This window comes from Mchenga conophoros, linkage group LG1, assembly GCF_057382185.1.
Source record: "Mchenga conophoros isolate Kocher_MC1m ecotype Shallow Benthic linkage group LG1, M_conophoros_male_GT1.1, whole genome shotgun sequence".
NCBI classification, from domain to species: domain Eukaryota; kingdom Metazoa; phylum Chordata; class Actinopteri; order Cichliformes; family Cichlidae; genus Mchenga; species Mchenga conophoros.
Window position 1 is genome coordinate 19,133,867 of NC_140526.1, and position 16,940 is coordinate 19,150,806.

Consider the following 16,940-nt stretch of genomic DNA (forward strand, 5'->3'; position numbering starts at 1 on the left):
TTGAATGAATCAACTTTAGTCTCGCATGTCATCAGGAATGTGAAAGTATTTTATGTCCCCAAAATAACAGGAAAATGTACAGATGTCTGTTAGGGTGAGACTTTGTTACCTCTTAACTAGATACCGCTCAGTCATGGTTATATGAGCAGCCTCCCACCAAAGGCTTAAAGTGACCAAAGTGGGATTGTTTATGGATATTTATACTTCCTGTTGTTGCATTTTTACTTTTAAAATTGTTTCTTACTACAAACTAACCAGCTACTTTATAAGTATACCTGTTCAGCTGCACAAGTATCTAATCAGCCAGTCACATAGCAGCAACTCAAATGTATTTAGGCAGGTACACGTGAAGTTTAAGCTGAGCATCAGAATGGAGAGAAAAGGTGATTTAAGTGATGTTGAACATGCTGGTCTACTGGGAATTTCCCACACAACCATCTCTAGAGTTTACAGAGAGTCGGTCAAAATATAGAAAATATCCAAAGGGTGAAAATTCCTTTTTGAACACCACACTGACCCTTAAAGCAGAAGATCACACAGGCTCACCAAAACTGGACAGTAGAAGGTTGGAAAAACTTTGTCTGGTCTGACGAGTCAACAGTTCAGACTGTTGGTGGTATAAAAGGTGTGGGAGATGTGCTCTTGGCACACTTTGAGCCTTTAATACCCACTGACTGGCATTTAAACACTGCAGACTGACCAAGTATTATTGTTGACCATCTCCACATGACACATTTTTCTTACACTCAGGTTTTAATTTTATTGTAAATTTTTCCCTGTCTGCTCTCTTCAAACACAGTAACATTATTAACTGATACAGACGTCTCAAGGCAGAAACTCGATGCCCTCAGTGGTGATGAAAACAGCTCATTTGACAGAGACTGGTTATGGTTACTAAAACAGTTGGGTTGTGTGAGGGTTAAGCTTGGCAAAAGTCTCAAATAAAGAGGTCAGTGTGTGTTTGTGTAATTCCTGTGAGCCAACAGCCTCAGCCTTTCTCAGCCTTCTGTTTGTGAGCTACGACCAATCAGAAGAGTGGAGGTAAAGTATAAAGAGGTAAAATGGGCGAGATGTGCACAAAGGTCCGGTAAAAGATAAATAAGGATTATTTTTAACTCTGAGTCATGCAAAGCTACTCTCCCAAAATTCAGGGACAAAAATCTGGAGCTTGAAAAAAAAAAAAAAAAAAGAATAACAGGTAGCAATAACCAGACGATGTATTCTTATCAGAAAATATCAAAGCTCACTGAGTCACTGTAAGAAATGTCGATATTTTATTTGTTGAAATGTTCAGCAGGATAAGTCAACAGAAAAAAAAACATCTGTTATAAAAATCACCCTGTTAAATCTAACTACCTAACAACACTGCAACACACAAAATATAAAAATCAGTGCTTTAGGAATTTAAAACTTGTATTTCTTTGAGGCTGAAAACCACAGAAGCCTCAACAGCTCCATAAAGATGATAAACCCCCCACACACACACACACAAACTGTAAAACCAATGAATCGTTTACCTAATAAACTCATGACTTTCAGTGCAATAAAGCATCAGCATTTAAACACGACTTTAAAATAAGAAAACTCCAGGATCTTTCAGTGTTGTCTCTTTTGTGCGATCTCTCTGAAAATAAAACAAAGATTAGTCAGACTCAAAGGGTTTGATACATATGCAGCATCGCTGTCAGGTTGATGTCAGTTTTAACGCTTCAGTTTGGTTTAATTAAATCTCTGATAATCTCATCTGATCACAGTAATAATCCCCGTTTGCGTTCAGTCTGCTTGGATTTTGCCTGTTCGGCTACATAGATAAAGGGCCCTTTCATATAAACGGTGGCAGCTTTATCTGAAGATTGTATGTCTTCTTTTGACTGGGGGTCACCACAGCGGATCATCTACCTCCATCTTACCCTATTCCTAACACCAACCCTCCGCTTCACTAACTCAGAGCTGTCCCTGAGCTGATGAAGTCATTTCGAATCCCCTCCATCTCAGTCACGCCCAATGAAAATCTAAGCATCTTTACCTCATGTTCATCTGCCACCTCTAGCTTTGCATCCTGTGCTGTAAATAATAAACATAATGTCTCCAACAGATGTAATTCATAATGACATCAGTGTATAAATAATACTTTTTAATATCTGATTGCAAAGAACAGTCCTGTACTATGATACAGGCTTTGAGGCTGAGCAAGGGGTCTTTAGCACGAAACAACACGAAATTCAAAATTTTTCAGATCTGAACTTGTCATGTAACGTGTATACACACTGAAAGGGTTTTTACAAAAGGTTTGCCCTCAGAAAAACTAAATCTAAAGAGAATGAAGTCGACATGAAGCGATGATGAGCTGGTCCTGATGTTTTTAAACAAGAAAAGGAAGAAACTGAGATTCTGGGTTCATTCGATTCTCAGAAGAAGGCAGCAGCAGGGAGAATTTCATGGTTTGATCCAGCAGTAGAAGCTGTATCACAACAGCTTTCGTACATATTTCAGGATGTCAGTGGGGCAGTTTCAGCTCTTGTCATCAGAGCTGGAGCCACATCTGAGAAGGCTAAGAAATCATTTCAGAGGCCGACTGACCTGAAGCAGCGTCCAGCTGTGTCTGAGGTAAAATAGTGTTATCTTACTATTTCTATATCACTGTTTACTGGCGCACATTTTGAGCTATGATTGCACTTGTTGCCAAATGCAGTGACCTGATTGGTCAGATCTATTAATTAAAAAAAATTAATCCTGTGAGAAACTCAGAATCGGATGAACCCAGAATCTCAGTTTCTTCCTTTTCTTATCTGAAAATTTTAGTTTTACAAAGATGTTTCAAGTCTTACTGGGGTATCACCATGGTAACTTATGCTGTTATATCTGTTAAGAGATCAACAAATAGGAATCAACCTCCCAGTGACCAATCAGCTGTCTAAAAACAGCACCACCATCTCTGTGCAGATACAAAGAGGCTCTATGTGATGAGCATCAATGAGAAATATTAAGATCTTGGAGAATATGTTTAAACTTTTTACTTTTAAAGCAACTTTTTAAAAATATGCTCCTAAAACACAACACCTGAGCCTCGTTGACCTTTTATTCAGAAGGCAGGTAAATGAGCTGACTGCTGACATCAGGTAAAGAAAAGCTATTCTGGGTATGTTGAACTTGCCTCAGGTGCATGTGAACATCTTTATTTCTGAGTTTCAGTAAAGGCGGGTGTGTCCTCACCTAAAAATTGAGGGGCTCCTCCACCGATGCCCCCAGCTGCACTAAAGCGTCGCTGAGTCCGGCCTTCAGCGTTGAGTAATTGGGCTGCTCGGAGTACTGCAGAGCCATCACTGCAGTCAGGTACGTTTGAAATGCTCCTGGAGCACAAAAAACAGAAAGATATCACCAAAGAAAATGCAGGAAAATGTGGTATATGATACAGAAGAAACACTGGAACTCACTGGAAACGCTCCTCCTCCCAAAGCACTGGCTCAGAAGTGCAGGAACATCCTCCATGTACCTGCAGCCATGTGTTATTTGCATTTTGTTTCACACAGAAGGTTAAAATTACACAAAAATGACAGATTATCTCTCTCTTACCTCTGTTTCTCGGTGGCTATCTGCTGTGGTTGAGTGAGCTCGGTCCACGGCAGCAATCCAGTGTGCCAGTGCAGCATGCAGTAACCCAAAGACTGCAGGTCGCTGCGGCGAGATGGAGCTGAAAGAGTGTGATGACAAAAATCAGTAAACAAAAAAAGACCTCAGATTTACAAAAACATCTCCTTGTTTTTCCACGGGTGAAATTTGTACCTTTTAACGTCAAAATCTGTAAAAACAAAAAACAAAACAAAAAAACCACCTTCACATGTGAAAATAAAATCATACTAATGTGAAGCCATGGATGTTGCCAGGCAGAAAGAAAAAAGGAAAGCCACAGAGAAGGATGGATGTAGTGACGCAAATGGTTGGTGTGATGGAGGAGGATGGTAGATGATCCGCTGTGGCACGAGCAGCCGAAAGGAGAAGCAGATGTGAAGCCAGTGTTTGGCCAGATGGAGCGTGGTCAGAGCGCTCTGGTTTACAGCAGCTTACACGATGAAGTATGATTTAGTGACACTGACAGACTACAGATGGCTCAGTGGACCACAGAGGCAACACACCTGCTCCTTTATGCGCGTCCAGGCTGATGAACTGGACGGTGCCCTCGTGTGGCGTTCGGCTGGCTTCACGGTACTCCACATGCTTTCCTCCTGGACCGTACCTGAAGGCATGGCAGTATCCTACAAGGTACACCTAGACACACACACAAACACACAGAAGCAGCCTGGTTACACACACTTCAGGACAGAGTAGTGCAGTTTGAAGCTCAGAGCACGTCTTACCTGTGACCTCTGTCCTTGTTTTATGTACACGTTCTCGGCACTGATATCCGCATGAACGTATTCGTTTGAATGGATGTAGTGCAGCACGTCTAACTGCAAGGGAAAATAAAAGTTAGTCTCTTAACGCTTTATCGCCCAGGCCTAATGGATTTATTTTGTAATTCTGGCTCTAAAATTAAAATAATAACTCATCTTTCCAAAACCATTAGAATTTTGTCTCTAGTGCTTGTGAAATGGGAACAACGATGGGCACACATAAACAGGTCAGCACAAAGAAAAGTAATCACTGTGCTTTCCAGTTCTTCTCAGACACACAACTCCAGAAGCCCCACCCACTTGCTGTCCAAGCCTTCCATTTGTGAAGGTCAGCCAATCAGAAACCAGCTGGCTTAAAGAAGTGGGTCTCAGGAGTGGAGCAGGAGCTCGTTTTTTGTGGGTTTTTTGTTTTGTTTTTTTACTTCAGAGGTGACGCTCAGGTATTGATTAAAATGACCAAGTGGGATTATTTATAACCTCATTATATTTTACACAGATTTTTTTTAATGGCTCTGTATGTTTATCATTCGTATACTGTTTCCTTCATCTACCTCACACAATGTGAAAGCTCTTCATCGTTACTTTGTGCATGCAGTTTCTGCAGTTTTAAATGTCGCTGCTCTGCCTCTGTTAGTGCAAAACATCACAGTTTAGTGAACAGAAGTGGAAAATTGGTTCTGCCGGAGGTTTCTTCCTGTTTAAAGGGAGTTTTTCCTTCTCACTGTTGCCAAAGTGCTTGCTCATAGGGAGTCAAATGATTGTTGGGGGTTTCTCTGTATGTATGATTGTAAGTTCTACCTTACAATATAAAGCGCCTTGAGGTGACCGTTGTTGTGATTTGGTGCTGTATAAATAAAATAAAATTGAACTGAACAGAATAGAAGGTTAAAGGAAGAGGAGCTAAAGCAGCTCGTTTCAGACTGTGTCTACACAAAAGTCCAGTAAGAGATAAATAAGCATTATTAAGAAGAGGAAAAAGTACAAAAGGTCCACTTTTAGAGTATTTATGTGACTAGACAATTCAAAAACACCAACTATTCTATAGGCCAGCTGAAGAACAACTTCCTCAGACAGAGGCTGATTTTCTTTCTCGATGATGGACTGGAGCGACTCGCCAATGCTGGGAAAAATTAGAAACCTACAGAAACGAAAATAAAATGAAATTAATGTAAACAGATTTACAGGTCAAAGTAAGATGCTTTCATATGTTTTGTATGTGCAGGTAAAGCTCACACCTGTACGAGTCTGTATGGAGACCAAAGCCAACGCAGGAAGGAATCCCCAGGAAGTCCAGCTTGTTTTGCTTGACCCACTTTTCCACTACAGAGAAAACAAGTTTTAGTAGGAAAATCATCACACAGGCAGAAAACACTGTGTATATGTACAGATGCACTGCCTTCAGAGTCTGAAAAGTCAGTTCAGAAAAGTTTTCAATCTACATTCTTTCTCACAGCCAGCAGAGGGCGACTCTTCTCGCTATAAAACAAACATCTATGAGAAAATGACCCTTATCATTGAATACACCTCCCTGAAGAGTTCGTCACCAAATCAACAGCTTAAGCGCTTTGAATATCACATGATGGTCAATCTGTAATTCACGGCCCCTGTTAGAGATTGCGGCCCTCGCCGTCTGGTTTAATAAAACTGAGAATGTGATGACAGAAATCGTCAAATCAAGGTTTTAAAACAGGAGTCCACAAGCCAAAGGGTGAAGTTGCTGTGCTGTGATGAGGGTTAAAGACACAACAATGCTCCTCTGATGCCTATCAAGTCAAACAGATGTATTACAGCTTCATGCCTCAGCTGTTAGCGTTTCTTTCTGACTCATTTGTCACCTTTGAGAGTTTAGTTTTGAGTCACCTGGTAATTTAAATCCTTTGTGTCAAAGTGAATGTTCTGTGCACAGACAAAACATCCTAACCCTCCGTAGGTGATAGAAACCGTCACAGAAACTTATCCTCTGTCTTTATTGAAATCAGAATAAAATCAGCTTTGGGAACTAATTCTGGTAATTATGGGCTTCTAAACGTGACAGAAAAGCACAATAAATCCTCACCGGACGCTGGTTTAGCAGCTCTCTGCAGGAAGTTCTGTTCATTGAAGATTCTTCCATCTTTAGTTCCCTAAAAGTGAAAAATAAAATATAACTTTGATTTTTTTTGGCACAGGGAAATTCAGGAGCAGAAGAAGCATTACAACAAAGTAGAGAGCAATTCAACGGATTATTGGGAAATAAACTGAAAAGCAGACACATTTATCTACCGTTTGTACTCACCAGTTTGAGGGTGTGATTCAACTCCTTTGAGCTTGGCCGAGAAACTGAAGAGAGAAAAACCGCTTTATTCATCTGTGATCATAAAATTTCCTATTAATATTTATCTTTTCTAAGTCAATAAATAGTCAACTGGTTTATCCTGCTGGAGTGCAATGCAGTGTTGACCAGCTACACTGGATTAGTCCTCTCTTTGCTTTAATAAAGTTTACTGGACTCAAACAGATAGAATATAGACTTGACTGATTGCATTAAATGTGGGCTGCAGTTATTATGTTTCCCTATTTGTGGTATGCTGTAGTTTATAGTACATCCAGTATCACTTTAAAGGTTAAAAACCTTGATGAGGGGCATGATTTTTGTAAATCACTCCAGCTTCTGACCAGTCACGCATGATCCAGCTTTGGTTGTACTCTGATAGAAAACATCTGCATGTAGAGAATTTGCTGAAATGCAATCTCAAATCCATGGACTATCATCTGCCAGCGATGTTGGGTTACTTAACGTAATCCCTGGTTCTTTGATAAACGTGTGAGGGGTTTCACTATGGGAATACAGACCACTCGAGCTGTGCTCAGAGCCAATCAGCCCTTCCCTTCTCATCATCAGTTCCTTCCCATGAGAAACCACACCGAGCTCCTTCAGCACACCCAGGCTGATTTGGATGCCAGAACATCACCGAACACGCTGCACTGAGTGAGTCCTTTTAAAGACGTGTGCTTATAGTTACACTCTGGGGACAGCGACCATATTCCTTCTCAGTGACAATAACAGCTGGTCGATGCATCACAGAAACATCTGCTGCAACAACTCAACTAGACTTCCCTCAAACACGTTTTCTGCCAGCTGTTCATATTGAGTTTGCTCAGTGGGACACAGCACATCAGCAATCACCACAACTATTTCACGTGAGTCAAACTCTTCAATTGTACATTTGTCTTTGTTTTCATGTGTTCCCCTTATGTCTTGTGACCAGTCCTACCTTCGTAGAGCAGCTCGGTTGCGCTCTGACTGAGCTGCCTGATCAGCTTCCACTTCTTGCCGGTCGTGTCGGTCACCTCCTCACCTTCAGGCAGCGGTTCCACAAAGGATGCATGCTTTGCCTTCCTGCCTTTATTTTTTCCAGTTGCTGCAAGTTAATGAAAACACTTCAAATTAATTAGTGCAGGAATAACCCCCCCCACACACACACACACAAAATTACACACCTAAAGTATGCTGTGCTGTGATCGACTCAACAAAATCTTTTTGTACAAAGAATTTGTAAAAAATTTCTGCACACTAGAAGAAATGGAAGAAAGAAAGACGACTATTTCTTTTTACCAGAATCACTAAAAACTGCTGTAATCAAACCTATACTGAAAAAGGACAATCTTGACAAGACACAAATGAAAAACTACAGGCCGATCTCAAATCTCCCATTTTTAAGTAAGATCATTGAAAAAGCAGTTTCTCAACAGCTCAGTTACTTCTTAAAACAGAATAACTGCTATGATGCCTTCCAGTCAGGTTTTAGACAGAACCACAGCACTGAAACCGCTCTGACAAAAGTGTTTAATGACATATGTCTGAATACAGACAGTGGAAAAATGTCAGTCCTAGTTTTACTGGATCTCAGTGCAGCATTTGATACAGTTGACCACAACATATTACTCAAACGACTGGAGAACTGGGCAGGTCTTTCAGGAACTGTACTAAACTGGTTCAAAACATACTTAGAAAACAGGAAATACTTTGTATCAATAGGTAACTTCACATCTGAGCAGACAAGTATCACATGTGGAGTTCCCCAAGGTTCCATCTTGGGACCCCCTCTGTTTAACATTTACATGCTCCCACTGGCACAGATTATAAACAACAACAAAATAAACTACCACAGCTATGCAGATGACACACAAATATATATCACAATGTCACCAGGAGACCGAGGCCCTGTACAGGCTCTTGGTAAATGCATTGAGGAAATCAATGACTGGTTGTGCCACAATTTTCTCCAGCTAAACAAAAACAAAACTGAGGTAATAGTCTTTGGCGCCAAAGAAAAACGATTACAGGTCACCAGAGAACTTCAATCTATACATCTAAAAACCACAAACCAGGCGAGAAATGTGGGTGTAGTGATGGATGCAGACCTAAACTTAGAAAAACACATTAAGACAATAACAAAGTCAGCTTACTATCACCTCAAGAATATTTCAAGGATAAAAGATCTGATGTCTCAACAGGACCTGGAAAAACTAGTCCATGCATTCATTTTTAGTAGGCTTGATTACTGTAACAGCATCTTTACAGGTCTACCTAAAAAAATCAGTCAGACAACTACAGCTCATTCAGAACTCTGCTGCTCGAGTCCTCACTAAGACCAAAAAAGTGGACCACATCAGTCCAGCTCTGAGGTCTTTACACTGGCTGCCTGTCTGTCAGAGCATAGACTTTAAAGTTCTGATGCTGGTCTATAAAGCTCTGAATGGTTTAGGACCAAAATACATCAATGACCTCCTGACCCAGTATGAACCTTCCAGATCCCTCAGGTCATCTGGATCCGGTCTTTTATCAGTTCCCAGAGTCAGAACCAGACACGGAGAAGCTGCATTCAGCTTTTATGCTCCTTATATCTGGAACAAACTCCCAGAAAGCCTCAGATCAGCTGAAACACTCAGTTTATTTAAATCCAGGTTGAAGACTCACCTGTTCTCAGCTGCATTTGAATAAAGCACCAAATCCACACTTTTAAGCTTAAATTTCAAAACTTACATTTAACTACTGATCTTATCTACTGTTCTGATTTTATCTGTTTTGATTTTATATACTGTTTTGTTTGTTTGTTAATTAGTTAGTTAGTTTTTTTGCTTGTTTTAATCAATTTTAAATCATGCTTTTTATTTGTTCTTGTTTCTAATGTCTCTGTAAAGCACTTTGAATCACCTTGTTGTTGAATTGTGCTATACAAATAAACTTGCCTTGCCTTTACTGATTTTAATTTAACTTAAGTTTAATTTATTGATAAATTTATTTTACTAAGCTGAAACTAATCCACGCTGGGAAGCTTTGGATTTAGTTTTTATTATTACTATTTGCCTCTCATGTATCAGAAGCTTTATGTGAATTCTGTTTATAACAGTGATTCCTAAAGTGTGGGCTGCAAAGGTACTGCAGGTGGGCCACAGAAACACAAATTCAGTTTGAAATTACTCACAAGTATGTACACTCAGAAAGCATTTAAATATTTATATAAAAAGTGAATTAAATCCATTAAGATGAGGTGGTTAGTTTGTGACTTTACTCCTTAGTCTTAACTAGATGTAATGTTCTTGTATTGAAGTTTGTGTCCGAGTGGCAGGTTTCTCACACGTTCTCCTTAAAAGCTTTCCACATGACTGATGAGCATTAGGAATTTTTGATTGGATTTAAGATTGGGGGGCCCCCATGAGATTTTCTTGTATATAAGTGAACCATAGCACTTCTGTAAAAGAAGTGGTTAAATTTAAAGGTAACTCTGAAAAGCCTAAGGGGGAAAAATGTAATTAAATTATTAATTGAATAGATATTCTAAGAGAAATGAATGATTACTCTTGTTACAGCAATAAAACTGCAGTAAATGTGGTGATTGTAACGACACCAGAACAACAATAAAGCTCCCGATCATTAAACATTTTGTGATCTTTATACAAACCTATCAGTGTACTTAACAATGTGTGTAACATGCTCCTGTTACATCATTCAACGTGTAGCTCACCTTTTGCAGGAGACTTAGAGTTTGGTGAGGAAACAGGTGAAGCTCCATCTACTGCTGATCTCCCCTCTATCCAGCCTGTTTTTGCAGACAGCTTCTTTTCTTCTTCTTCTTGCTTTTTCAAAGGACTGCAGAGCTTCCCTTTCCTTTGCACTACACAGCAACAGTTAACAAAGCAAAGAGGAACGGTAATGGAGATTTCATAAAAGAATTGCAGGAACGGGCAGATAAATCAGTGCTTCTGCTCACCAGATCGAGGAGATTTTGCAACAGGAGACTCTACGATTGGCTGCGCCCCAGTGTCGAGTTTAAAGGTGACCGTGTTCTTCTTTGGTGGAGATTCCTGCAACCCAGCGTCATTATCTGTGGAAGCAAAGTACTTCTGGTTCAGGGCTTCAACTGATTGTGATTGAGTATGACTAATTTGACTAGTTTGTCCAGACAAAGCAGTCTGGACAAACATAAAAAATATAAGCTACAAGGTTATGCATCCAAATAAGCATAATAACATATACTTAGAAGTAATAAATAACTGGGGGACAAATATAATTACAAACACGAACAAAATAAGTGGAGTAATCTATAGGCACAGTGAGTAAAGAGTTAAAGTAATCAATAAAAAAAACTTTGGGGGGAAAAAAAGGAATAAAGCTTCCTTTGACTGTGAGAAATGACATCACATCTTTGAAGCCACAAGGAACCGGATCAGGGTTTAGCTGACTTCCAGAGGTGTGAGATACGACACGCTGATAACAAAAATGTAAAAGAAAGACTTTTTTTTGTTGCACAGAGGTACAGGGAACAAGTGAACCCCCAAAACATCAATGAAGGGTTCGTATTTATCTGCGTCACTAAAACATCAGACATGGGGAGCCGGTTTAGCTCACTGGGGTGAGCAGGCAACCACATGGTGTATAGCTAAGAGCGGCCGGCCAATATTTGAATCCGAAATTACTTGCCGCATGTCTTCTTCTCTCTCTCTCCCTCCACTTTCCTGTCACTCCTCACTGTTCCTATTCAATAAAGCCAGAAAAGGCCAAAAAAAAAAAAAACCCCAACAGATTTTCAAAATCTTAAAAAAAACCCCTCAACAACATACAAAACAGACATTCATGAAGTCATCGATCCAGAACTCAAGTATTTTACAGCATGAATAAAACACATGGCTTAGATCATAAGCCACATATAAGCCACAGTACTTGAATGTATACTAAGGACAGCTTTCTTGCACCATTGATCTACCAGCCCGATTCCAAACTCCAGGGCCATCCATCAGCCAAGTGATTTTTAATTCACTCTAAAGGCCAGAAGAGCCTCCCATGGCCTTTCAGTGTAATGTAATGTACTCACATTTACAAAGCACTTTAACTATAAGTTTGTTCTATACACTTCGAGGTCTTCAGACCCACCAGTGCACGAACTCCACAAAGAAAGGGCCCAGCTGGAATCACAGTGAAGCTACAAAAGGTGGAGTTTTTTAGAACTAAACACTTCAGGGAGCTGAACCCTTTGGTTTGACATCCCTGCTCCAGCTGAATTTACTCATGCTGTTTTCATACCTCATTATAACTGACATCTTAACAGGATAACCTGTATGATCTCCTTTACCTTCTTTACCTTCTTTGTCCAGGCAAAGGGTTTTGCGAGTCCTTCGCAGTGCAGGACGTGGTGTTAACGAACTTAAAGTGTCAAATCCCTGGGCTGGACACAGAGAGAGATTGTTAAAGCTAAATTACTTGGTATTTTAAGTATTTATTTGATGACATACTGCCACCTGTATTCACCTGTACTGAGTTCACAGCTCGTGCTTGGAGTGGGGCTTGGATTAACTACAGATGTTGCTGCTGCATTTCTCAGAGGCGAGGAGAAACTTGAGTTCACAGATTCAGATTGAAATGGACTTTCAGGACCGGGAAGTTTCTCCCCACATGAAGGACAGAATCTGAATTCAGGCTGTAACTTTGTCCCACACTGGGGGCAGAAATGGAAAGGCATTCTGCAAGAGTGAGGATAAAACATGATTATACATCAATCATCTGCTCCAGCCACGTCGTGTATCTGTCCGAGGTTTATCGTGTGGATCAGGAAACTACACACAAACAATCTGACAGTTGTTGGCTGGTAACTCTGTTAGAAATGAATTCGTAGTACAGTTTTTAGCCACACCAGTCTTCACAAAAGCTTTGCAAGTGTCACAAAAAAGTTTTCAGAAAATAAAGTCAAGTTCATAATTCTACTCCCAAAGTAAACATGAGTTTACTGAGAGGATTCTGGATATTTCTTTTTATCAGTGCAGAGGTAATATTATATAAACCAGGCTATGAATGTTAATATATCCCTCTGCAAAAATGGACAGCTTTAGTGAGTGCAAAGACTACATGAGATTTTAAGCTTTAAGTATGGGGGAAAAAAACAAAACAAAAACATCCATCCACTTTCTTAATGGTAGGTTTTTCAGCATTGTACCCTCTGCAGCATTTTATCAGCAGGTGTCCTGAGATGATTCATTCTTCTCTCTCCAGCATCGCCTCCACCTTCACTCCTCCCTCCCTACAGAGCTCAATGTTGTCTGCAAACATAGTTCTGTCTATCACCACTGCAAACAAGAAGAGGCTCAGAGCCAATCCTTGAAGTAATCTAACTCCCACCTTGAAACCATCTGTTACTTCTACTCCTGACTGACTTCCTTCATGGAGCGCCACAGTTGGCACCCTATCATATCTGTAGATCCACAAAGAATCTCGCTCTGATCTTCACTATGCACCTCCACCAACACTCTGGCTCATGGATGGAGCCAGCATATTACTGATTACTTGCCAGGTTAAAAAAAACAAACCTTGTGGTGACCCACTATATCACCTGGGGGTACAAACTGGTGTTACATGAAAGTATAGCTTGGCCCCATTTCAACTTCAGTTATCTCACCATACAGTATAGAGATGGTTTGGACATAAAGTCATAGTAGTTGTCTCCTCACACTCTGTTGACAGCTTTAGTTAATTTTGGAAGATTTAAAACTCATAAAAAGTAATTTACAAACAGTACCTAAAAGATTATTTATTGAAAATTCTAGACATATTTTTTTAAGACAATTAATTTAGAGGTAAAGATCCCAATTTAGAGAGCATCTTTTATACTTTAATCATATAAATGCTGTTAAAATTATAGATACTCTTTAACCGTAACCAAAGCTTCAAATAATGAGGTACGATCACATTCAAGAAATCCCTCTCAGAAAAAATAAAAACTCGAGATTTAGACTGTGCTAAATGTTGAGTTTCTGACCTTTTTTTTTTTTTTTTACGCTGTTGACTTTTTATGGAAGACATGGTCTTTATCAAACAGTCAGCTCATGTACATGTAGCAACACTTGTGTTTGGGAGAAGCACCAAAACAAAGTTAAAATGAGAAATTAAATATCTCATTTCAGACAGAAGATAAATGCAGTGCCTGGACCAGTGCTCGATATAAGATACATAAAGACCAATTTTGACCTGTGAAACATGCAAAAATGATACACTATTGTGCAAGTCTTGAACTACCCCTCATTTCTTTATATTGTGGTTCCAAGGAAGCATACTCTTGATTCTTTCACAGGGGTATTGAGCAATAGTTATCCAGGCTTTCCGAAGGTCTTTCTTTGGACATTAGCTGCCTTTTCACTCATTTTAAGTCCATTTAACACTGACATATAAATCGTTCAAACGTCAAAAGGGGCACCTAAACTAAGAGATGAACCAGTGTTGTCCACACATAACTGAAAATTTAGCAAAATATAACTTAAAATATTATGTTAAAGTAAATGAATCTATGAATAGTGTCAAAGATAACACAGTTTAACAGACATAAAATAGTATTTTTGCAACAACAAGGTGAACCTCAGAGCTATTAGCTGAAAACTTGATATGTCTCAGTGGGATGTACAGTGTGCCCTTAAAAAATGAAACTGGACAAGAAGAAGACTAAAGAACAAGTGTCACAAGACAAGAAGAGAAAGTCGTGTTCTTAAGAATCAGATAAAAAAAAAAAAAATCCAACAAAGACTTGAAAAAGGCCCTGAGTGATGAAGTCATTTTATGTATGACAGCGTTTTAATAGATAAAGATGAATGGCTTAAACATGAACTGAGCTGCGGTTTGGGGAAGGCCTCAAAGGGTACTGGCAGCAGTTCCCGGGCCTGGCACGAAAACGAACAGTTTGTAGAACTGGGGGACTCGTATCCGGTTGTTCAGTCTGACGTCACTAGCCGTGTCTGGGTCTAAACTCCACTGCAGGTCCATATATCAAACGATCACTGTGGCATTACTGAGAGTTGAAAAACTGTCTAAAGTCTTTCATCTTTAATAAAATGATCAGCGTTCTGCTCTACCAGGTGTAACAATTGAGTTTAACATCCAGGCATCCATGAAAACGGAATTTATGACATTTAACGGAGTTAGAAGTTAGCAGGGAGTTAGCTCGCTAGCTTCTATCTAAATACAATATAGCATGTCCTGACTGCGGGGTTTTGGAAACAAATTAAAACGTACAGCTCTGTTATCACTTCCAGCATAAATGAAGACAGAAAACTAAACAGCAGTGACGTTTGTAGGGTTACTGAAGTTGGGCTAGCTGGTATATAATGATGTGCTACGTGACCGCTAGCGACACAGCTATGTTAGCATAATATAAACAAGCTAACTTTTTTTCCACTCGATAAAAGTTAACGTGAGTGTTCTCGGTGGTCAGAAACAAATGTAATCGCATGGCAGGATGCTGTAAAAGGACCAAACTTCAGCCAGGCGAACAACTGAGATAATCCATCCACAATACGAGGTTAGTCATTCATATACTGTTGCATGGGCTGGGCTGTAGTTACATCCTAAGGTTTTAAAAACTGAGCTTAAATAAATGATTAGTGGTAATAAAAGCCGAGGGAGGTCAACAGGGATCACTGACTGTTTTAGGAGCTTTTTGAGATCAAATAGAAGAAAATACAAAACATTAAACATGTTAACAACACAAAAGCCATATTAAACGCAGACTACTTTAGACCCGGAAGTAGGATTCGTCGCGTCATCACTGAACAACCGGATAGAGATAAGAACCGGAAGGAGCGTGTTTGGAGGCGTGGTCCCGCTCCTGAAATTCACATACTTTATCTCCAAAACATTGATCCAGCTACTGTTCACAAAAGCTTAATCAGAAATGGTTTCATTAGCTGTCAAGAATCAATGTATAAGGAAAGAGAAACAGGGAGTTTGAGAGTGATCCCAAACACACTGCCAACACAGTAAAAACACCTGCACAGAAAACACACACAGTGCAACACTACCAGTCATGAATTGGTCTCCCCAGAGCCCGGACCTCGACATTATTGAAGCCTGTGGGATCATGTTGACAGAGAACAGACTAAAAAGCAGCTGACATCCAAAGAGCAACTTTGAACGTCCTTTAAGAAGCCTGGAAAGCTATTCCTGAAAACTACTTAAATAAATTACTAGAAAGCTTGATTAAGAGATTTCAGGCTGTGTTTCAGAATCAAAGGTGGCTCCACATTTAGCAAAGCTCTGCCTGCTGGATTGTGTTGCATAACTTTTTCCAGGGAACCGTTAAGAAGAGGTTTAAACGGGGCGTAAAGGAAACTACAGTCCTTATCGCGACAGGAACTCCTTACTTAGAAAATATAAAATAGCTGAAGACCGAGTACGTTTCACATGAAGTTTATTTCAGCGTGTTTGCCGCTTTCAGTTTAATTAACAAATAAAAAACACTCATATACTGACCAAACATTCGTGTTAGCTAGCTAAAAGTCAAGCAAAACTTTGAAAAACCTTTCGGGCGGAAGCGCCGCCAAAGTACTGATATTAACTTTTGTTTAAAATAAGTCTAAAAATTTTGCACCTGGTTTTGTTCGTATATAATAAAAACCTACAAACAGTTAAAACGTCTGGTACCTTTGTTTTGCTGCTTCTTCTTCACCGCATTGACAATCTCACAGGTGGAGCTACGCAGGCGCAATGCTGCCCTCTGCAGGACTTCAGGACAGTTGCAACCAGCTGTGCTAAAAACCACAAAGTGAGATCTTCTTCTTCTGTCATTTTTAACGGTAGCTTGCATCCAAAGATGCTGCACTACTGCCATCTCCTGGCTTTTACTCTCACTTCACTTCTAAATCCTTAGAGCCTCTCGATGCACAAAGCAGGATTATAAGAGTTTTGTATTTTATAATTAGTCTGTTTCATTATAATTCATTTTAGTTGTTCCCGTTAGTTCACTTTCCAAAGCGAATTTTCTCGTTTCACATTAGTTTTTGTTTGAAAATGTTTTCATGGTAGCTTTAATTATTCAATGATACAATGCTTTGAAAAACTATTTGCTTCCTTCCTGAGGTTTTTTTTTTTTTCAATTTGTTTAAAATTTGTTTGATCATCTGAAACATGTGACTGTGAAAAAAAAAATATTGGGTATCATCATAATATCTTTTTGCCAAATGTGAGCTTTTGTATTCTTTTTTGTCATCAATGATTTTTCCCCTTCTAACTCTCCCATTGATGCCATTTTT

At 39.6% G+C, this 16,940-nt stretch overlaps 1 protein-coding gene across 2 annotated transcripts; it reads right to left on the reverse strand.

The window, feature by feature from the left end:
* Nucleotides 1–1,251: 1,251 nt before the first annotated feature.
* On the reverse strand, nt 1,252–16,441 carry vrk3 (VRK serine/threonine kinase 3). Of its 2 annotated transcripts, none has more exons than XM_085269128.1 (16): nt 16,333–16,441; nt 12,181–12,392; nt 12,014–12,097; nt 10,646–10,759; nt 10,400–10,549; nt 7,646–7,792; nt 6,667–6,710; nt 6,448–6,514; nt 5,627–5,711; nt 5,427–5,529; nt 4,356–4,448; nt 4,134–4,266; nt 3,574–3,691; nt 3,435–3,493; nt 3,214–3,350; nt 1,252–1,624 (listed from the first exon to the last, which is right to left on the reverse strand). In XM_085269128.1, the coding sequence occupies exons 2-15, from the start codon at nt 12,389–12,391 to the stop codon at nt 3,214–3,216; spliced, it is 1,545 nt and encodes a 514-aa protein (XP_085125254.1). In that variant the 5' UTR covers nt 12,392; nt 16,333–16,441; the 3' UTR covers nt 1,252–1,624. The 2 variants fall into 2 exon arrangements, with proteins under 2 accessions (XP_085125254.1, XP_085125246.1); XM_085269120.1 differs by having other exon boundaries at nt 12,005–12,097.
* Nucleotides 16,442–16,940: the final 499 nt, after the last annotated feature.

Excerpts from the sequence above, each read along its gene's own strand:
- vrk3 (XM_085269120.1), bottom strand. The coding sequence starts at position 12,391 with ATGCCTTTCCATTTCTGCCCCCAGTGTGGGACAAAGTTACAGCCTGAA. Across the intron at positions 10,550-10,645 it reads TGCAAAATCTCCTCGATCTG|TGCAAAGGAAAGGGAAGCTC; the intron begins GTGAGCAGAAGC and ends GTTGCTGTGTAG. Across the intron at positions 7,793-10,399 it reads CTCTAAGTCTCCTGCAAAAG|CAACTGGAAAAAATAAAGGC; the intron begins GTGAGCTACACG and ends ATTAACTTGCAG.